This window comes from Rhagoletis pomonella, unplaced genomic scaffold (assembly GCF_013731165.1).
Source record: "Rhagoletis pomonella isolate Grant_MI unplaced genomic scaffold, Rhpom_1.0 Rhpom_scaffold_00964, whole genome shotgun sequence".
Lineage (NCBI taxonomy): Eukaryota > Metazoa > Arthropoda > Insecta > Diptera > Tephritidae > Rhagoletis > Rhagoletis pomonella.
The window spans coordinates 18,581-42,459 of record NW_023459518.1 but is presented as its reverse complement, the minus strand read 5'-3'; the positions used below and the strand labels follow the sequence as shown (position 1 = coordinate 42,459).

The 23,879-nt window shown below is 35.2% G+C and overlaps 2 protein-coding genes across 2 annotated transcripts in view; one reads left to right on the top strand and one right to left on the bottom strand.

The window, feature by feature from the left end:
* Window positions 1-23,364, top strand: part of LOC118751757 — a 28,879-nt gene extending 5,515 nt beyond the window's left edge. The window contains exons 3-5 of the mRNA XM_036486573.1: window positions 18,982-19,023; window positions 20,922-21,461; window positions 22,016-23,364. Coding sequence (XP_036342466.1) covers window positions 18,982-19,023; window positions 20,922-21,461; window positions 22,016-23,232 — 1,799 coding nt within the window. The 3' untranslated portion in view covers window positions 23,233-23,364. The remainder of the gene's footprint in view (window positions 1-18,981; window positions 19,024-20,921; window positions 21,462-22,015) is intronic.
* On the bottom strand, window positions 1,897-6,648 carry LOC118751758. Its single transcript, XM_036486574.1, has 2 exons — window positions 6,527-6,648; window positions 1,897-3,120 (listed from the first exon to the last, which is right to left on the bottom strand). Exons 1-2 carry the CDS (start codon window positions 6,528-6,530, stop codon window positions 2,264-2,266), a joined length of 861 nt encoding a protein of 286 aa, XP_036342467.1. The 5' UTR covers window positions 6,531-6,648; the 3' UTR covers window positions 1,897-2,263.
* Window positions 23,365-23,879: the final 515 nt, after the last annotated feature.

Genomic DNA, 23,879 nt, shown 5'->3' with positions numbered 1-23,879 from the left:
TTATTTATTTAATTACTTACATATCGAGCCCCAACCGCCAAAAAAGTTTGTAAAAGTTATTTTTCTTAATATGATCGCAATGTATTTTGTCTTGTAAATAAAATGGCAGATATTAAATGGATCGGAAATAAGAAAAAAGTGTACGGCAGAAACAATGTACAGACAAGAACCGAAAATTGTTTTGAAACGGATACGTTTTTGGCGGTTTTTCTGAAATTTTCTTCTGCACTTCACAGATGCTTTTTCAAGGAAAACAAAATATTAAGGAGGCGTCTGACCAATTTTGTAAAAGTAAAAAATTTCTCAAAGTTTGGAAAGGGAAGTGGATCCCTTCAAAGGTAGGCTTTGCAATATAGTTCGGTCCGAATGCTATCACAGCGTTAAGAGTAGTAACATATTTTAATAATATTTCCGTACCTAGAAATGTGTGTAAAAAAATTTTCGGTGTAAAAATCCCGAGCACAAAGTAAAAAGTTATGGAAAAGTATTCTACCAATTATGTGATATTACTACTGAATATTTATATATGTGTTGCTTTCACAAAAGATCGAAAAATATATGCCTATTAAAGATGCCTTTTTAGAGCTTATAAATCTAGGATCATTGAACAGCTTTTAAAATCCTCTAGCTTTTATGGAAAAAATTGACCGTATTCAGCCGTTGATTTTTTGTAAATGCTCCGATATTGGTTGTATAAATGCTCATATAATATCTGACGCTTTGCATATGGAGCAGAATATAAAGCTTAAGGATTTCATTACTGAAACGTGGGGAGGTGCGATTTCTCATTCAGCGTTTTACACGAGGTTCTCACGAACAAGAAAATATCCCAGAACCAGAACGAAAAAGCGTAGATATGAATTCCGGCCTCGGAATTTAGAGAGAAAGTATAAAAAACACATGTGCTCCTTGGAAAAAACTATTGTTTTCCGAGGCACTGCCAAAGAATTTGCATGCAATGCGTAGAATAAAAATGTTCAAATTTGGCCACTGAATTTTTTGTTTGTTTTTGCTTTTTCCTAAGTTTTTGTTTTTAATACCTTTTTTTAGTTTTGAAGAATTAAAGGTTATAGAAATAAAACATATATACATAAATTTGTTACCTCTGAACTTTTTAGATACTTTACTTAAATCATCAACAATTTCACGTTATTTGTGGACTTTTGGCAAATTTGCTTTAAGTGTGAATAAATAAGTTTTCTTAAAGCACTGAATTTGTTTTTTATTTAAAATACATGTAAATAAATTTTTTTTTATAGAAATTTAATAATAAAAACCTGGGTATCGTAAATGCAGTTAATTTAAATTTGGGGTCATAAAAAACCCCACGCGATAAATTATGTTAGCAAAAAGCAGCGCTACGGACGGTGGAGTAAATATTCTTCGGCAATTTTTAATCAAACTATAGTTCATTATTAAACTGAAAGTGTACATATGTATTACAGTTTCAAACTTTGTACAGAATTCAATTTTATACCACATGCATGAAACTTTTTTGTATGGAAAAATTGCGAAAAAGCGTCAGTTAAAAAAATTGTCAAAAACTCTGTTTAAAAAATTGGGAATTTTCATGAAAAGTTTTTAAAATTTGAGATTTATTTTTGTGAAATCTGTGCAAAGTTTGAAACTTTAATAGATTTAGAATAAAAAAGATAGTTTTAATAAAAATTACCGAAAAATATTTGTAATGAAAAATATTGTGAATCTTATAAAATAGATAAGTGTGTGAAATTTTTCGACACTGACTGCTACTGCCTGCTAATAAAAAATGGGGCGCATTCAATTTTAAACCCGATATATCATACAATGGTGAGAATAAACAAATGGGCAACAAGTTTGCTAACCCGTTTCCCAATAACCATTAATATCATCAAATCAGCGTAACAATTCTTCGAATTTGATGTAAAATTTTTTTATTAATTTATGTGACACAATACATGGCTCGAATTTTACCAAACATCTATGTATTTGAGTTATAAAATGTATGTATGTTCACGATACAGAACAAAAATCTGGAAGACCAAGGTAAAATGTTTATACATTTACATCAATGAAGGTATGTATGTAGTTGTAAGAAAAAAAACATTTGTATAAAACAAGAATGTATTAAAAAGTTGAAAAAGGGCAATTTACATGTGCACGTAAACATACATATGTGTTTACAAATGTTTTATGAATGTATTCCATTATTCTACGTTGCTCCGGAGTGGCTGAGTTGAAAGCTCATCTCGTTGTCATAAGCCATTATGCGGTACTTTGTCCTTTAAACGCGCACCAAAACTTCGTAGTTTTGCACTCTTACTTCCTGTCCACCAAACGGAATGTACAAACAGCCATGCGATTGATGAATCTTACCGGGTGTCAGACTGCCACCATAGTGACCACGGCCAATATACAAAGGCTCACCGTCGCTGGTGCGGCCACAGACAACAGCGCCTGGTGGCACACCGCCATTTGCATCGGGTACCCAACCGTAACCGTAACCGGCTAAAAGCTCAAAATCATGCTTTACTACCTCACGACCACCGAATGGTACATAAGCGCAATTCTTATTCGGAATAACCTTGGCGGGCAGCAGATCACCTTCATGGTAGGCGCGTCCCACGTAAATGGCATCACCATCAGCATCATGACCGGCGTGAATAGTGCCAGGCACTAGATTGCTACCCGATGAGTTGACCCAGGTTTCAGGTTGTACGAGCACCTCATAGCTATCGAGCCGCTGTTCATGTCCACCATACGGAATGTAGAGGCAGCCATGCGATGGGTGGATTTTGCCGGGTGTCAAACTGCCTTGCCAATGGCCGCGTCCAATGAAAAGCGGCTCACCATCGCCGGTTTGGCCAACACGCAAAGCATGTGGTGGCACTTCACCACCGCTGGCTGGTATCCAGCTGTAATGATGACCGGTCAACACTTCGATGTCTTGCTTGTTGATCTCCTCACCACCCCACGCGACGTAGGCTTGTTTCTTGTTGGGAACGATTTTTGCAGGTAATATATCACCATTGTGGTAGGCACGGCCAACATAGATTGGATCACCGTCCGAGTCGTGGCCGGCATGAATGGCGAAGGGTGGCAAATCGCTGTAAATGCTTGTGGAAACCCATGTGTGTTCCGCTAAAAAAAGGGAGTAGAGTGAGAAGTGAGATTTTGAATAAATTTTCTTACTGAGTGTTAATGTTGAAAATTTAATATAAATGTTTGATGGTCTTTTATGTAGATACTTATAAGTACACAGTGAAATACATGAGTTAGTAATAAAGCAAAATTTATAAAATATATGTATTTTCTATTTGCAAAAGTTCCATGTGACACTCATTTATCAAATTTCTTAGAAATACAGTTACCAAGATAACTAATGCAGCGTATTTGCTAGCTTATTTACTGTCCTAGTTTAGTTACTCTAAGTATGTAAATACTTATGTATATGTATACGCAATATGTACATAAGTTTACTAATAATCTATCAATTTTCAAGCTCTTCTGTACACATACTTAATTTTAAAACACGTAAATATCAATGTGGTGTTCAATAACAAAGTCATAAATAAATACATACATTGTATATGTAGGCATGTGTAAGTACATAAGTACATCAGTGCAAACACTGGTATGTGACTCAATACCCTGCAGTACGGGGGAGGGACTAAGGGACTGAAGAATCGGTAGCTACCTGATAAATTCCGTCAATTACCGAACGACTACTTGCAGTGTATTTCAGCGATTACTTTTACAAGGCAATGTCTTAGGCGGTAGTCACCATCGGGGCTCTCTCTGCAATACCGGGAGTTACTAAAGTAGTCACTTGCGTGATTTATGGGCGCCCTACTTTTGAACCGCTACTGCACCGACTCCTAGGTAAGTTGATACTCTGTTAACCCGTGGTAGTGCAGATGGTAGTGCAGAGTCGAACCAGAATAGCGGAAAGCTACGACAGAGAAAAAAAAATCATAATGGTAGCTCTGAGTATTGCGCAATATTTAAATATAGTTTTATAGGGTGCACTCTACAATAATTTGAGTTATAAATTTTTTTTACGCCGAAGTTGAGTAAAATAAATATATTACAAATTTACAAATTTTTAAATTTTTTTTTTACCTTTTTTTAGAATATTTTGAGTATGCAATTTTGTATCCCATTAAATTGTAGTAAAATGAGTGCAAGTTTTAAGCTACTGCGACGGCTTTTTGCACTTTTTTCTTATGGAAGAAAATGCGTAAAACCGTTTTCAAAGAAAATTAAAAAAAAAAATTAACCCAGTTTTGCAATCGCTTAAAACTTGCACTTTATTACACTAGAATTTAATGGGCTACAAAACTGCATACTCCAAAAATTCAAAAAGAATTAAAAAATTTGTAAATTCGTACTGTACTCATTTTACTCAACTATACTGAAATATTGCGGAATACTTAGAGCTACCATTGTGATTTTTTTTATTTTTTTTTTGAGATGACATATTTTCAAAAACGATTTTTTTTTTATCAAAAAATTTGTATGTGAAAATTTTTTCAAGTAAAAAAATTAACAAAATATTTTCTTTCATAGAGGATTTTGATGTGTGTATGTGTGATTTTTTTCAAATTTTTTCCTCGCCCCGTTGTCGAAATAATAGGAAAACTATTAACACGATTTGTTTTTGTTTTTGTGCTGTAAAGTTTTTGAAAATGTATTAATCAAGCTCAAATTTCATATTTTTTTATTATTTATGTTTATCCATCAACCCTAACAATTTAAAGCAAATCAAACAAATGAATGTGGTTCACACCCTGTATTCTATTTTGGTATGGAACGCCCCATATACAAGGTGGCGCAAAATTAAACACCCTTCTTCTTAATCACTTCTTTCTTTGGGGCTACATGAAGTCGCGGGTTTATGCCAACAAGCCTCATACCATCGCAGCCCTTAAGGAGAATATTCGACAGGAAGGCGAACAGTTATCACCGGAAATCTAGCGGAAAGTCATGGGAAATGTAATGAAACGGGCACAAATGGGTATCAACACTGGCGGCAGCCCCTTGACGGATATCATCTTTCCCATTTAACAGAAAAATTTTTAAAGGTCCAAATAAATATTTCTATAACTCATAAACTTTTTTTTATTTACTAAAAAAGTTATTTAGAAACATAGAATTTAGTAGAAGGCAATCGTCATTAAGAAGTGTTACCGCCTGATGAAATGATTAATTCTTCTGCAATCAATAAATAAACTATACCCGCCTAAATAGCGGCCATAATTGACCGAAAGAAAATGTATTGCCTGAATGAAAATGTATTGAAATGAATTGTATTGCCTCGCCAGATCATACACAATTAAATGACTCAGCAAAGTATAAGCCAACTTTACTGGGAAGTTTATATGTATTCATATCAAAAAGGAGCGAAATGGGTTTAAATTTGGGGTGCAAAACCCCGCGTACTTCTCTGACTACACATACTTCCGGGAAGTGCCTTTCTGTTAGATTTTTTTCAACAAAAAAAAACGCCTTTATTAGATAAGAAAAAAGTTCTTCACTCTTTGAAAAAGACTTCTTTCTTCCTTAAAATATCCAGAGGGGAATTTTGAATTAGAGGAACTTGAAAAGGTTCATGTTTTTAGAATGCGAAGCAAGCCAAGTATTTCGTAGTTTTGTCATATTTTGAATAATCCTCGTTAAGGTCATATTGCTAGTGTTGCTTTCGTCTTTTTAGTCAGCCAAAAATGAATTTAGCGTTCTTTACTTGAGTATTATTGTCCTCTTCCCCGCTTTATTACAAACTAGCATTTTTTGAAACAATAGATTACAGAATAGGATACTGCGGAATTCTAATGTTTTTTTTCTTTTTTGCGATAGTTTGAATAGAAGAACAGAATATAGAATGTGTACATTCAGAGGTTTGCCATTGTCTGCCGAGGGGCGACCGCTGTTAAGAAAAAGCATTTTCTATAATTTTTTGGGATGTTGTTTTTAAAAGGGATCACATCTTGGTGCTACGAGTGGGCTACAGCGGCCATACAATACCTTCATAGCCTTTAACATTTTTAACCACGCTTTTTTTTATTAAACTCTTGGTTGCTGTCACTCAAGAGATCAAGCCTCGCAGCCATTACTTAAAACGTGTCGACAAAGCTTTCAAAATTAAATAAAAATATGATAGGACTCATGCACTTTGCTTCTTGCTGTTCTTTATTAGCAACAAGCGCTGATTAGATAAAACTTACGAGTTGGTAAAGTACCGGCACTACAAAGAATCGAAGACGAAAATGACACGTAGGTAAATATATAAGTGTACTCGAAACTTTTAGAATATTTTCGAAAGAAATATAAAAATATTACTTTTTTTAACAAATTTAGTTAAAGCAACACTTAATTCGAACTTTATGAAATTTTGAAACAGCTGAGCAAGCACTTTCCTACTCATTCGTTTAACTTTTACTTTTATCTATTGAGTTGTGTGATTTTTTTATTTAGAAAATTTTTTATTTTTTTTTTTATATTAACACTTTATACTAATTATCTTATCACTCCGTTGTAGCTTACTCACCCATTTTGTATGATTTATATAGGCACTAACTTTTTTGTAAATTTAATTTAATTAAAAAAATATTTTGCAATTGCTTGGCACAGCTTGTGGCGCAGCTCAATACTTCTACGCTGTTTAGCAAATGAAGTTGCAAATGTAACTGAAATTAAATATACAGAAACCGCCAAAATATACGAATATGTACACTAACGGACAAAAGCAAAGTCACACGTAGTGATAACGTATAATTTTGAAGTTTAAGTTGTTTTGGTGTAAGTCTACTGCACTACCAACTAAATTGTAAAAGCAAGTTTTTGTCTTTCTTGGCAAAACGAAAGATTAAGTTCAGAAGTTTTTTTATCAAGAAGTTGTGTCCAGGCTTTAAATTAATTATGTACGGTTTACAGATTACAAAAAAAAAAATTCATTTGTCTAGATACCGAAAATGTACGTATGAACAAATTTTAATAGGCGGTTGCTGTGGCCGAGTGGTTAGGGGTGCGTACTGCCACTGACTGATCCTGAACTGATCAAGATATAACAAGTAATTTTTAGCAAAAAAAAACCGACTTAAAAAAATATATATATATCTATATATTTCATGATCGAATGATCGGATCTAAACCAAATTATTATGCGACCACCTCTGAGACACTACCTTTCCGTTGCAAAAAGAATTATTGAAGTCGGTTGACGTGGTCCAAAGTTATGCGGTAACATACATAAAAAAAAAAAAAAATATTCCGACGAACTGATAACCTCCCCCTTTTTTGGAAGTCGGTTAAAAATAGAAAATAAAATTGCTACAATGATCCTCTTGACACCGTTTTAGATCATTTTTAGCAGCCTCTTAAGCACATTCGTTTGAGGTGAGGTTAACTTCATGAACACTAGTGTTGATAAGAACACACAGTTCACATGTATCTTATCAGTCTTCAATAAGCTTTTCAGTAAAAAATCAAGATAAAAAGTACGCGAGTGTGAAAAGCTTCAACAATATTCTGTGAAAGCGTCAAAAACAAGTGCAGTTGCATATGGCATGTGTTAGGGCTGGGACTATTCGTATATTCGAATATCCGTTCTGAAAATCGTGTATATGGATTTTGTTATGCGGATATCCTTCAATTGTTCATCCGAATATTCTAAATAGAGTTTGAACGGATTCGTAAAATTTTTCTCAAAATTATTGAGTTGTTTAATAATTAATAAAACACGTAGCTGAAGACGTTTGCGAGAGCGGCATACATGTACAGGAATTTGTTACAAAATTAACCAATTTTAGCTTACTTGAAACCTGTGGCCGCTACTTCCATAGATAGTTGTAGCAGGCGGAACCAGGCGATATTAAAAAAAATATATTTTTTTATTTAACATTAGCCGTCATCGATTCGCCACTTCTCGCTCGCCATGTTTGAGTTCCGGTCGCTTAAAGAAGAATTTTGCATGTGAAAGCAACAACAAAGTTAGCTAGCACGGATAGACGATAGCGAGTTTGGTTGTACCTCATTGAGTTCGTTCGTTTCGCCCCTCGCTAACTGATGGCGAATCGATGACGGCTATTGTAAGGTTAATACACAAGCATTTGTTAATTTTAAATTAGAAATTCGAATATCCGGTTAATAGCCGCCTATTTGGTTATCCGGTTATTCGGATTTTTTATTTAGATATTCGAATATTCGGAATATCCGAACATTCAAAAAATCCGGTTAGAACTCCCTACACTAATACGTGTACATATGTATGTTAACATCCGTTAATTTTGTTATCCGGTTATTCAGATTTTTTAATTAGATATTCGAATATCCGGATTATCCGAACATTCAAAAAATCCGGATAGAACTCCCTGCACTAATACGTGTACATATGCACATATTTGTATGTACTAAGCACGCATACATGTGTGTATACATACCCTGCAAAAATTTGATTACCAGGTGGTCTACTACGACGTGGTTTTAAAGTATGGACAAAAGGCCCAGGTAGCACACTAGTAACTTATTATGCTGATCTGGAGCACTTCAAACCTTCAACCTCTGCGTGGCCCATCGACAATATGATTCGGTTGCCAAATATAAATATTATGAAAACGAATTTTAAGAAAATGCATTTGAAATAATAGATTTTACTATTTACATTTAAAAATCACCTTTAAAAATGATCAAATATTCGGTTTATACAAAATCTTATGAAGTTCAGTCCATGGTCCAAAAGGACAGGACTATTTATAGTTATCTATGTGGTCCCATGTTACACTCTAAAAAAAAATTGTGTAGATTTCCTACCTAAAAGGTAGGTTACTGATTTCCTACCTTATTATTCGCGAAATTACATGCTCGATTATTCAACGAATAGTTTGTTTAAATTTCGGACTTTTTAGAGTGTAATATAGCTGCTGTGGTGTGCGTAAATTTACTAAGAAAGTGTGTACAAGCTACAAAATACACATCTGCTGTTTGATTTCACCCTTAGAATTGTGTAAAGCCACTAACAAAAAAAGATTTTTACACACGAAAATGTGCAAACGAGAAAAATACATATTCATCGTGTAAACTTACCAAAAAAATTTAAAAATAAACAAAAATATACTCGATTTATAGTCGCATTTTTAAACAGATTTTTTAGAGTGTATGCAGCGGTAGACCAGAAGAGGTCAGGTCCAATGACACCGCAAGGTTAATGTGTAACCATATTTTCTCCATATGTTTCGGTTACCAGTGTTGGTTACAAGGTAGCGCGGTCCTGTACTAGTATTTAACCTAGTCCCACTTTTTGCAGGGTAGGTATTTAAAAAAAGTTATGAAATAACGAATTCATTTATTTATTTTGTTCCAGCTCATATTGCAGTACCTTTTGTTGTTGTCTAGTTGACACCTGTTTACTTGTTGCCCGGAACAATGGTATACATATGTAGTCAAAGAGTTGATGAACCCTGAAAGAATTATTTACTTTGAAAAATTATGACTAAGTTTGTGTTTATTGAATTGAAGTACTGCGATAACTTATTAAAAGCAATTGAGTATATTATTTCCATTTATTTTTTGCATATTTTACAAGCTTTTATTAAGTTCCACCTGTGTGTAATCAAATCTTGCAATCAATTTTTAACCAACTTCCCGATGAGCTAGAGACTTGAAAATACAACATGAAAGATGAATTGATCCGCTAGGTGGCGCAGGAGTCGGGATATTTGGAAAATCCATATGGTCCGATTTCTTTCATATTTAAATTAATTGGTTAAATAGAAATAAATAACTCCACAAAAAATGTAGCCGTTAGGTGGTGCGAAAATAATGCCTATCAAGGCAATTCCTGCAAAGAAAAACCGTTTTTTCGATCTCCTGCAAAATCTGAGTTCCGTAAGATAGGCGGCAATTAGTCGATAGGCGGATTTGCAAAGGAATCGGCGATATAGTACTTATCATTACTTTACGACACTCACATATTGACTAGATTTGACTATTTATCTAAATATTATTGAATTTTAACTATTTTTCACCTGAGTGGAAGATCGACCTAGTATATCCGTAGCCAGTTCGAAAACGCCCTTTCTCAGAAAACTTTTCAAGAATGCCCTAGTTAAGAATTTGGTTGAAGAACGCCCTATTTCAGAATTTTATTGAAAAACGTCTTATCTCAGAATTTGGGAACGCCCCATCTCATAATTCTGTTCAAAAATGCTCTATCTCAGCTGAAAATACATCGAAAATGTGCCGAGATAGGGTGTTTTTGAATCGACAGCTGAGAAAGGGCGTTCTTTAATCAAATTCTCAAGTAGGGCTTTCTTGAAAAGTTTTTTGGGATAGGGCGCTTTCGAACTAGGTCGATCTTCCACTCAGCTCCACGAAAATTTATCTGGTTTCGGTCGTAAAGAATAAAAATGTTAGCGTGGATTTACATACCAAAGTAGGCAGATAATACACTATTCAAAAAAATTAAGGGAACTAACAAAGCTTGTATAGGAGGTGTGCGTCATAGTGAGACACACTTCGTTATCTTCAAAATAAAAATTTTTCGCATTGGCGCCTATATTTTATAGTTAAAACCAGCATATGCTCTGAATTTCATTAAAATCTGATAACATTTACCATATCCGCCTAATTACAAGAGCTTCGGGCGGGCAGTACGTCGACTTTTACCATTTTCCACATTTCTTCTTTCCTAACTACAGAATAGAGCATATATGGAGTTTCAGCGAATTTGTAGAGCGGGTACTACTTGGGAACGTCCCACTGTGTATGATACTAATGTATGATGAAGCTCGGGTATATCTTTCGATTTCGCTGCAAGGCTGGAAAGCGAAAGTAAGGGCGCTCATGCACACAATGGATGGTCTAAGAGCCAATTTCACAAAAGCAATTTAAGTGAAAATTGATTTTAGTTTTTTCTATTTTATATGAAAATTTACATAAAATAAAATTCATTTGGCATTTTAATAGCTGGTGAAAACGGCTATAAGTGCCGAGCTTGGTGTGATAAACTAGCTTAACTTTGCAAATGAGATAGGCAATTGGTGACAGGACCGACAAAAAGTTGTTGTGCAATATAAGAAGAAGAAGAACTGTTAGAAAGGGATAACTCTGTGTAAGCTAAAATTCTTGCAGGGATTTTAAAAGAATTTAGGTCTAATCCCATAGCCTACAGGGAATTTTTCTACCACGCATACTTTCACATTGAATGGAGGATAGAGCCGTTCTGAGAACCATAAAATATTTGACCAATTTTTTGTATGATTTATAGTATAATTATGTACATACGTATGTGTCATTCTAAATGGTCAGGTGTATTATATACATAATATTTGCTATGTGTGGGATGAAATATGTATCTAAATATATATACGCATACATATTTATATAGGTAACAAGTAAGAGCAGCGCTGTCTTCGGCTATGCCGAAGGCTTCATACCTTTCATGAACATCTGCAAATTTTACTTTGACAGATTACTGCTTTTGAATACATCTGCATACATCGATAGAGGAGTTACATACTTATATAAAAAAATCGCATCTAAACAATCAGAGGTATGGAAGATATACTTTATATGGCACCAATCTAAGTGATTTTCACTGCTATGTGATCGGTATGTAAACCGGTAACACAATTTGTTGGGTTTAGTTTCCTACATAAAGGAGATATATCGCAAAAACTGGTATCTGAACAATCAGTGCTATAGGAGATAAAGCTTATACAGCATAGATTTTGACGATTTTCTCAGTAGACTTTGTATTATTATTTATAAAATATCTTACGAAATTTATCGGTTTTAGCTGTTCAAATAAAGGAGTTTTACAGTAAAATCCCATATCTGAACAATCAGATGTATGGAAGATATATGTTGTAGTCACCCGATCCTTGTTATTTTCACTGTAAGTATTCTGTTAATAATGAGTGAAAATGGTGCGAAATTTCATGTTCCTAGCTGCATAAATGGATGAATTATAACAAAAAATCTCATATCTGAACAATCAGTTGTATGGGAGCTATAGGTTATAGTTATCCGATCTTTTTAATTTTCACTGTAAGTTTTCTGTTAATAATTATTGAAAACAGTGCGGAATTTCCTGTTCCCAGCTATATAAATGGAGGAGTTATAACGAAAAATTTTATATCTGAACAATCAGTTGTATGGGAGCTATAGGTTATAGTGAACCGATCTTTGTAATTTTCACTGTAAGCATTCTGTTGATAATGGGTGCAAGTGCTGCAAAATTTCATGTTCGTAGCTGCATAAATGGAGAAGTTATAACGAAAAATCTCATATCTGAACAATCAGTTGTATGGGAGCTATATGTTATAGTGGTCCGATTCTTCTGGTTCCGACAAATGATTAATACATTATAAAAATACACCCACCTACCAAATTTGATCCGGATATCTCGAAAACTGAGAGACTAGATTGCATACAAACAGACAGACAGACGGACAGACGGACAGACGGACAGACGGACATGGCTAAATCAACTCAGCTCGACGTTCTGATCATATAAGTATACATTTTCATGGGTCTATCTCTTTTTGTTCTGGTACTTACAAACATCGGACCAAAGTTATAATACCATTTCATGCTCATGAAAGGTATAAAAAAGCTATCTAATCTAAGTTGTGAAGGGTACTGCTGCATACACATATCCTAACTAGCCTTACCATAAAATGACAGCAAGTTTCAATAGTTTATTTATTTGTAAGCTTTTTTTTACTGGAGCTAAATTGCTCATTACTCTTCTTTATGTGCAAAAAGTCTACCTCAGTAATAGAAGTATAAAGATAAACTAAGTTTGTATTGTATTTAAATATGCCTTTTAACTATTTGTACTTATCTCCTTCTGTAACCCCCTAAAACTTAGGCCCAAAGCCATTTTGGCCGAGCCCAAAAAGGAACGCCAGTCCGTTTATCTTCTGTGCCAACTGACGCCAATTGGAAATGAAGCCAGCGGAGCCGTTGTATTTTATTTCACTGTAAAGCTCTTGTTCACCAATCATACAGCTCATTCGTTTGATTGCTTGCAATATTCGCTGGAGTGCAATAGAGCAGAAAGCGTCCGCGTTAGCCCACCTTTGCAACGCGGGTAATCAGTGTGCGAGATGCTGAGTGGGACTACTACTTCGACTCATTCGATTTAAGGGTCCAACATTGCTGGGGCCAAAATCGAAGCTGAGACCTACAATACTTAGTAGTATACGCATATACTTAGTAGTAATACGCACTCCAAACCAATTGGCTGCGGGGCTCGCATTTCATTGCACTTAGTTTGATCTAAATATAGTGATGATACATATGTACATGGATACATTTGCACAATGTAAATTGTAAATATGTACATACAATGTATGTCTGTTCTCGAGACAGTAATCATTCAGCCACACTGACAAATTGTGATAAGATAATGAAAAATACCCACTAAATATATATGTATGTATGTATATACCCTGCAGGAAATTGAATTAGTTTGGAAGTAATTTATAAAATACCTTATTTTCAATGATGACTAATTGAAATTTTTACTATTTTACCTGCAACGAACTCATTTATTTAACAGTTGCTTTTTCCTGCATGTATTTTCAACTACTGGGCCATTCCATTGTGACTAGTGGGACATTTTACTCCAGAATGTGATCAATTGTGAATTTTAACTACATATGTCGTCGGAACTTATACAACAGCGAAAGATATTTTTTTAACATAGAAAGATAACTAATGTAAAAAATTGCTTTAACAAAAATACCTTTACGATTTCTTAGTTTTATTGAACTATCAATTGAATGCATGTGAGCGATGTATTTATGTTGTAAAACATGAATTATATGCTTTCGTTTTCAATAAAAATGAGGTTTATATAATCTTCATAGAAATATTAAAAAATATTTAAAGTTGTGACTAGTGGGACATCTCCTTATGACTGCTGTAAAGTAATTATGCATGAAATAAAACTTTTCATAGACAAAAATTACAACTTCTTTTGAAATTTTTAATATTTTCCCACAGGTTAATAAAATGTAGTCATTTAAAAAGAGGTTACTACTGAAATAAAGATAATTAGGGAATATTTAAATTTATGTCGTTTTCCTCTTTTCAATGGAATGACCCTACTGTAAAATGAATTTGGCTTAAACATCTTCAAACTCAGTATGTTTCGTTTGAACACGCTTTCGTTCTGCACTTCACAGATGCTTTTTCATACTTCCAAGACACAAATTTCTTTTTTTTTTTAGCAAAAAAAATATAAAAATTCGAAACATTTACTCATTGCATTTTTTTAAAGTAGTCTTTCAATTAGTTGATTTAGAAAAATCACTTGTTTCCGTCAGGGTATTGACAAGTGAAATACCGTAAACAAACTTCGCTTGTGAGCTTTTATTAGTCGCTCCATTGACTCTAGAAGTTTCACCATGTCTCAATAATTCAATTAAACAAATTGTTACGAATTAATTAATTAATAAATGTCCCACTCAATTGCAAAAATTAAAAACAAAAATGGTTGTGGTAGGATGGCGAATAATTTCGCTAAAAAAAAAGAGTCTACCTATTTTGGAAACAAGGTATTTCTGCTCGTACGTACTATATGTACATTTGTACATAGCTACATATGACTATGCATGCATGTCTGAGTTGCATTAGGGCGGCTCACGGGATTTCAAGAACGTTTACTTAAATCAGCAGCATAATCGCTGATTACAATGCATGACAAATTAGTTATTTTTCACCGGATGCCTCTATCCATTTCCTATGTAGAATGGCTCGTTAATTCCGAAAATTCAGTTAATTTTTTCTATAGATAAGTTTTCGATATATTCGGGCATGTGCTAAATTATCTAATTTTTCTGTTATAAAAAAAAAATCAAGCTACTAATAAAGAAAATCGATGGATAAACAAAATCGGAATGAGTGGTCAAATGAAGATGCGCAAGGATTTTTATACACGAGCGCACTTGAGCAAACATAAAAGGCTTTAACACAAATGAAAAAAAAATGTACACAGAATTTGTTATTATTAAATTTTTTCCCTGTTAAAATTTGAATTTTTTTATTTTTTCATCAAAACCCAAAAAATCTGGAATGATTAATTAATTTCTCAGAAACTATACGGCATAACGAAAAGTGATGTAAATACGGCTTGTGTATAATTTAGTTAACTTTCATTTGCCACACTTCGTATTAAGATTGTTCAATTGCTTCGTAAGATATACATAAGCGATTAAGTGGAAAATAATAAGAAAAAAAATTATTTCGATTTTCGGAGTAAGCGAGCAATTCTAAATAGGCATTGGAATGTGGCATCCAATGTGCATTTTTACTGTAAATCAGTGTTATTTTTAATTTTCTTTGTTTAAATTTTTTTTTTTAAAGATCTCTATAAAGTGATATTTTCATACAAATTTTCGATTTATAAATCAGTTAAAGCCTTCTTTATTTTTTATGATAAAGACTTTTTAATATTCCCATCGCCCACTATGACATTTAAATGATTTTTTTTACGACTATCATATTGATTTTCTTCCACATGAAAAAAATTTCGAGAACATGTATATACATACGTTGTATGGAGAAAATAAACAACATCTTCAACAAACAAAAATCCCACACATCAACGGTGAGTGAGGGTAATTAAGAGAGAAACATAGAGTTAGCGGAACAAAAAAAATATATAAATATTAAAAAACGTTCGTATCGCAAAAAGTTTTTTTTGGGCTAGTGTATGTGGTTAATTTTGAAGTAAAACATAAAACTTTTTCTTTTTTGTGATAAAATAAAACCGAATTTCAAAGAAATTTAACCATTCTCCTAAGTAGGGCTAATTTAGGAAGTTTCTGTTGAATGCTCACATCGCTGCGTTAAATATAGGAAAATTTTATTTCACATATATTTGTTTTTATATAAATCTTGATATAGAAACCGTTATGAACAAGGTAGGTTTACTTGCAATAAATTTGTGTAGTACTTTATAAAAATAAGGTAAACGGCGTTATTTGAAAAAATGTATGAATCGATCTTGGGAGATGGGGTATTTTTATTCCGATTCGAATCGATTCCAAAAGCGACTATTTTTTATTTCGATTTGGCATCTCTGTTACATAGTTAACTTGCATGACTCTCTTCCAAACTTATACAAATGGATATAGCCTTGAAAGCAGGCTCTTATTAGCTATCACTATGGAAAAGCATTTTAGTTGCGTTTTCAATTTGATTTATGTCATTATTATGAAATTGATATTTTAGACGGGAACAACAATTCAAAAGAGGCACTCTAAAGTCCAAACCGGCCTTGTAAACGCTCCCTTACATATGCATGATATATAGCTTTAAATTCCATCAAAAAATGTTCAAAAATATATTAAATATGAGTCATAAGCAGACATACATAAATATAACATTTCGATCAAAGTTCATATCTTCATTGACAGCTCATATACTCCAGCCGGGTATCTACCATGAACACTTGTGTAATAATAGCAATTTATCAGTGTTTGTATATTTTACCTCACACAGAGTACATTAGGACGGGACGCAAAAAAATATGTGTAATCCCTGATTTTAAAGTAGTCGTATGTAAGAACATATGTATGTACATAATTGCACATGCCAACACCGAACCGGTCGATACATAGGATTTTAGGGTAGGCAAACTCACGAATCAATGCCTCCGATGATATGCGAAGAAAACTTAAAACATCTTCATACATTTATTTTTCAACCTGTCAATATTTTTAAAAGTTTTCATGGATTTGATTTTTATTTTATTCTTTTTGAATTAATAACTTTTTTTAACAGAGCTATGCAGCATGAAAAATTCGGTTTGTACGGGAGGTGCCACGCCCCCTTTTCCAACAACCGCAATTTTTCTAAATGAGTATGCGCTTATTTTCATATATCTGCACACCATGTTCGAGTACTCTACCATGAACACTTACAAAGTTAGGCAGTATAAAAAACTCGATTTTTATGGGATGTGCCACGCCCCCTTTTACGATAACCACAATATTTCTCCATGAGTATGCGATTGCTTTCATATATCTCCATACCATATCCGACTCCTCTTCCATGAACATCTTCCGGGACATGCACTATGAAACATTTGGTTTGTATGGGATATGCTACGCCCCTTTTTCTAATAGCCCCAATTTTTCTTCATGACCTACCAGAATCGAAAGATCAGGCTTCGGGAGCCTAAGGAGATCCCTAGACCGTCCCCGGTCCACCCTCCGCCAGAACGACCCCGCATGCTCTGGTTTTCCATAGCGTTCGCTGAGTTGACCTGAGACCCATCTTTCTAAGAGAAGTCCCCAAGTAGTCAAGGCAGCTCCCTCTCGAACTTTCTCACTCCAGGCTAGACACGCAGTGATTCGTGTCATCAAGGATGAAATCAAAGCCCTCGAGAATACTATAGCGTGCAGACCTCGAGTTGGTCGGGCAACTAGCACCCCTAAGTCTGCCGCCCTTGCTGTAGCTGCTTTTTCTGCGATGGCTACAGGTATTTTTTGCCTTTTTACATTATTCGGTGAAACCTACATTCAATAAAAAAATATTTACTGACATTAGTGTGGCACGTTAGGACGAAAAGAACTGAGATCTGGTGGGTAAGTACAAGAACGGGGTACTTGAGTTCAACTTAATTTGAAACGAAAAAATGTGTCGATCCATCGATATATCACACTTTACGATGCGACTGTAAATGGTAGAGATATGACAAAAAATTAAAAAAAAAAAATACATTAGAACTTTTCTTTTTGGTACGACCCATTATTCATACTTACACTGAGAAAAGAGTTTACTTAGTCAATTAAGTATGTTTTTCGCAACACATGATTTGGTTATATTTTAGTTACCAAATTTTGTGTTGAGAGAAATATGTATGTATATATGTGTGTATATATGTATGTATATTTAGCTGACCCTTTTAGAATTACATAAAATAAAAAAAGATTTATGTAGCACATATCTACTCGACCACCCTAGCACAAGCATTTTATCTACCATATTGTAAAAAAATACTCAGATGTATTTGTGGTAATTATTTAATGTATCTGCAAGTATGCACTTATACATAGATACGTATATAAATAATAAGGTACATAAGTATGTATTTATGTATTTGCAAGTTCACCCATACATGCGTGCCCAGATAAGACACAAAAGCCAATGATTATTGGACGAATTTCGATTTGATATATAAACTGACTCAGTTGATTTCAACAAGAAAACAGTAATAAAATAACCGTCGAAGTAAACGGGCGCTGCTGGATCTGTTAAACTAAGAAACGTTAAAATTTGTATATCAACAGCACACTGATAAAGAATTAAAAGTACAAAACCGAAGGAGTATTATATAGGAAATAAAACAAGGAGAAGCATTTTTTTTGTGCCAAAATCTATTTTAAATAACAATGGGTAAGATCACATTGCTATCGAATTGAAACACAAAAAATTCTGCACCCAAAAGATGTAACCACTAAAATCAAGAGATGATATTACGAGCAAAACTAAAAACAAAAAAAAATTCATTTTTTTGTATAAACACTATGTACTTAAATATGCGATTAAAAAGTGAAATATGCTAGGTATTGATAAATTAAAAAATTCCGTTAAGATGTGAAAGTTTTGGTATTTTTTCGAAGAATATGGCAGCATATGAAATTCAATAATTTGGCTGTTTTTAGCGGTTATTCCTTTTTGGCCCAGAATTTACGTTGTTATTTGTGCGTATTTTGTTTTTGTGTGGAAAAGAAAAATGTTTCAGTGTTTGCTTTTTATTTTAATAAATTATGTATGACACATTGCAATTGTCATTTGATTGAAATTTAATCTTGACCAATTTCATGATAACAGCTATCTATAAATTAGCAAAAAGTCGTAGTCGTACATTTTGCATCAAATTCATATACATATGTATGTATGTGTGTGTCTGCATAAGCAGATAAATTCAAATTTGCGCAAACCCTAACGTTAATATTAAATTAAAAAATTGATGCATACTTTTAGGCGCTACTATTTCCGTGGAGCCAGGTGCTGTTATCAATTACGGTAAATCGCTCTTATTTAACGATCTTAGCTTTTAGTAGAATGTGTACATTAGGATGACCTAGAAAATGTTTTGTTGCAAAATTCAATACATAATTTTTAATCATGTCTTAAACCACTTATAAATGTATAAAGTTTTATTGCTATTGGATGACGATAACCTTAGCCGACTTGAAGTCAAAATATACATACTCACAGGTTGGGAAATTTTACTAAGGCAAGGGTGTCTCATGCGAGGCTTTGTAATATTTCCCCGTGAAATATGCAATGCCTGAATTTCCACAAATCTTCATAGCTGAATTGCTGCATTACCAACGTACCTAGAATCGCGGTGACAAGAACTGGTAAAATTTTTTGGTAATAAAATGTTTCGGTTGCGTGCAGAATAGACCTGCAAACCCCATTACAATGCTAACGTACCGCATGGTGGCTGGCTGCCTTAGCGATCAGTAGGGATTGAATCCGAAAGTAGCAGTTCGCGGAGGGGAAAAAAGATGCTCGTTATGGGAAGTAATTCCGGAAAGGTTGTAGCATCTACAAGAATGCGATGGACAAAATAGTCGCAATCTTACCAGGAGCATGCCTGAAAGTTGTTACAGATAAGGATATCGCGACCCAGGGCAAGAGCTTGGCTACCGATCTCTCCCATCAGGCTCAATGGAAAGCTTAGAGATATTCCAAGGGTTTAACCCAGGCATAACCATGTACAAATGGAGAGTGGTCAAATGCGTCTTTTAGATCAAAAGGACAAAATAGAGAGACTACGCCTATAGGATTTGGCAAACAAAAATTCTCTTAAGTTCTACGACACCCTAATGTATATACATAGATTAGTGTGGACATTCACTATCGACATCTAAATTTTGTATGGGATATCTACCCCTTAAATTTTTTCTGAGTACAAAATGAAAATATCCACGAAAATTTCAAAACTTCAAACATTTTTAGAGGTCACAGGCAGGGTTTGAAAAAAAAATATTTATCGCAAATGTTTGACAAAAGCAGGAGCTCGGAAGGCTATAACATAGCATATTGAAACTTATTCATAAGAATTCATAAACTCGCTGAGTTATAGCTGGGCAAAGTCAATATTTTGATGAATTTTTAGGATTTAAGAGCTAAATTTAATTTTTTCCACCCCTGGTAGCAACCTCTAAATTTTTTTTTCAAATTTTGAAATTTACGTGACATTAGACTATACCAACAGAATGTTAAAGTATCTATTTTTGCGAAGCAATTTTTAGATTTTTCGAAACTTTTTTTGAAGCAGGGGTTTTCGCCATATCTTAGGCATTTACAGTCGAATCTTAAATTATGGATAAATATATCGTTGGTTTTGTCTTACGGAGGAAGATTTTTTGTTCCAAAGTTCATTGACCTCAAGTACCCCGTTCTAGTACTTACCCATCAGATGTCCGTGAAACAATGCTCACAAAAAATTATTAAACTTCTTCTAAGTATTTTGATTTAAAAAATAAAAATTTGTGTTGCTGTTTGTATTTGTCCCCAGGTTCGGCCGAAAAAAACAATGTGTTTGTTCATGCTTAACTGGTTATCAGGTTATGGGGTTATGTGGTTATATTTTTTGTTCCGTTTACAACAATAAAATGCACTACACAATAATAATGTTTAATCAGATAACCTGATAACCAGGCAAGTGTGAACAACCTCAATTATGAAGTTGTCTTGCAAAAATACCTTAGACTCAGAGATGCACCGCGAACATTTTTTGTTTTTTTTTTTGTATGGTAGTACGGACTAATGTACATATATATTATTTAAAGTATTCTCATACCCATGCTCATATAAACAACTTTTTAATAACTTCATACTCACATTTTATTTTTAAGAGCAAATAATTTGTAATCTTTTCTCACTTCACCAATTTCTTATCGTTGCAGAAAATACCTGGGTCCATTCATCACCATATCAGCCGGTGCCACCATTCGCAGTTATTGGCGGTCACGACTCGGACGGCACTCCCATCTACGTGGGTCGTTCGTTTCACGAAGGCGACAATCTCCCAGCCAAAGTAGTCCCCAGCAAGGGTGCAGGTTATGTCTGCTGGGGTGGCCGTGAAATCACGAAATCACACTATGAGATACTGGTAGGTCAAGGTTACGCTTGGGTACCCTGCTACGGTGGCTCTGTGCCGCCCAACGCTGTACGCACCGGCACTACACGCACTGGAGAGCCATTGTACGTTGGACGTGGTCACCATGCCAACAGTTTGACCGTGGGTAAAATACATCCATCGCATGGCTGCTTATACATACCGTTCGGTGGGCAGGAGGTGCGAATCGCCACATATGAAGTACTCATCAAACAGTCCACCGATCAGTGGGTACCTTCAACGCCCAACTATGCTCCGCCCAGTGCTGTGGTGGCTGGCTACGATACAGATCGCGCTCCCATTTATGTGGCTCGCGCCATGCATGAAGGTGAGCTGCTGCCTGCTAAGTTTGTTCCTAACAAAGGTTCTGCATACGTCTGCGTTGGCGGCTATGAGATCAATAAAATCTCGTTCGACGTCCTCTGCGGCCATGGCTACAGCTGGGTACATGTGTACAATCACGCTATCCCGCCTAATGCTGTATTCAGCGGCATCGGACGCAATGGTCAGCGGCTGTATGTCGGACGTGGCCATCACCATGGCAGTCTGACGCCTGGTCTGATTTCGCAATTACAGCGCTGCCTTTTTATTCCGTATGGTGGTCGCGAAATCCGCGTTGACGCATACGAGGTTCTTTGCCGTCAATAAAAAAAAAATACTATTGAATACTACTATTGAGATCTATTTTGTATTTGAACAAGAGTAAATAATAAAAGAATATATTTTAACTAAAAATACTAAAAGCAGCAGTTTACAAATACTTCACTGATGTCTGGAAACAAAGCTCAGCGCGACGCGGACGTATGCATCCTTTTTAGCAAATTTACATTTCTTCTTAGATTTTTATCTATAATTTGTCTATTTTTTTATGTCGTACTGTAGGCTATAAATGGGTGCATTCGTCCGCGTACGCTTCACTTCCACCAAATGCCCTACTTGGCGGCAATGATTTTGACGGTGACACCATTTACGTTGGTCGCACATTCCACAATGGCGACACGCTCGTAGCCAAGATCGTACCAAAGAAACATATTGCTTTTGTATCATGGCGTGGTGAAGCGTTTCCAAAGGATCATTTCGAGGTGCTTTGTGGCACAAATCTCAGCTGGCGTCAATGCTACGATCATGTCGTACCCGAGAATGCTGTACTCTGTGGCAAAACGGCGCTGGGTCAGCCTGTTTATATTGGACGCGGTCACTATGAAGGTAGCCTGAGTGTCGGTAAAATATCCTCGGTTCATCGCGCCTTATTTATACCGTTCAAAAATGCAGAACGTCGCTTGGAGTCTTACGAGATACTGGTAGAAGACAAACACACCGAGGGTTGGGCAATCGATGAGACACCACCACCGCCACTAGAAGAAAAGAAGCCTACTTTTCCAACACCACCAACTGAGGATATGAAGCCTTACCCACCACCGCTAGACGTTAAGCCGCCATTTGGTACTCCAATGCCAATACCCTTGCCTGCACCCATGGGACCGCCACCTCCGAACGATCCATACAATCCATATGCACCACCAGCGCCAACGCATTTCGATCCACCTCCATCATACCAGTCCCTCGGTGTATCTGTCTACCCAACGATCCCCCCAATGCATTCACCTATGCCACCCCCACGTCCACAACAATCCGATACTTGGGTGGTTTCAAGCGCCAACTATACACCACCAAATGCAGTACATGCCGGACACGATACGGATCTCTCGCCAATTTTGGTTTGTCGTTGTTTCCACAACGGCGATTTTTTGCCGGGAAAAGCGATACCGAGTCGTGCTTGCGCTTATGTCTCATACGCGGGTCAAGAGATACCCAAATCCGATTTTGAGATTCTTATTGGTGAAGGTTATGATTGGGTGCCAGCATCGGATGGTATAATACCGCCGGGTGCTATAGAGGCGGGACGCACTGCCGATGGTGAACCATTGTATGTAGGTAGAGCTCATTACTGTGGCAGTCTAACTCCCGGCAAAATTCAGCCGTCTCATCGAGCGCTATACATTGCATTTGGCGGGTATGAAAGGCGTATCCCAAACTATGAAGTACTCGTGCGCCGTAATGACTTCTATCGAGATGAAGCGGTAAAGATCTGCTACTGAATAAATATCTGTTGAAGATGAGCTCTTTCAAATAGAGTAGGCCTTAGAAGCGACATACTTGCAATGACGAAATTTTCTACTAAATTTAATTATTTGCGCTGTGTTCATATTTTTGGTATTACTTACTCAGTTATTTATTCATTAATGTAAAGATTTACTAACAAATCTACATTCATATGTATCTATAAAATCAATAAATTATGCAAATACATATAAAGGACTAAACTATAGTTAAGTTTTAGCAAATGGTCTCCAATTTTTCACCCATACAATAACTTCACAACTTAACAAAATTCGAATAACATTATGCGGCACATCCAATTACCAGCGATTCTTATTCTAATTTGAATTTAAAGTGTCAAAACACTTGAGTCTATTGCCCGAAGAGTCTTAAAATGGGTTCCGCTAACATAACACAAAAAAGTGTTTAACAAAACTTTTCTCTGAAAATAAAAATTATTCTGTTAATATACATATGTGATGCGATTTCAGGTAATGGATGTGATATAATTGTATGTGATGTTATGTCATATTGTATTATGTGATGTCTTGTCAGGTGATTTCAGGTAGTGAAATTAGGTGTGGTGAGTTTAGGTGAGGTGTGGTGAGTTTGGGTGCGGAGAGTTGAGGTGTGGTAAGATAAGGCT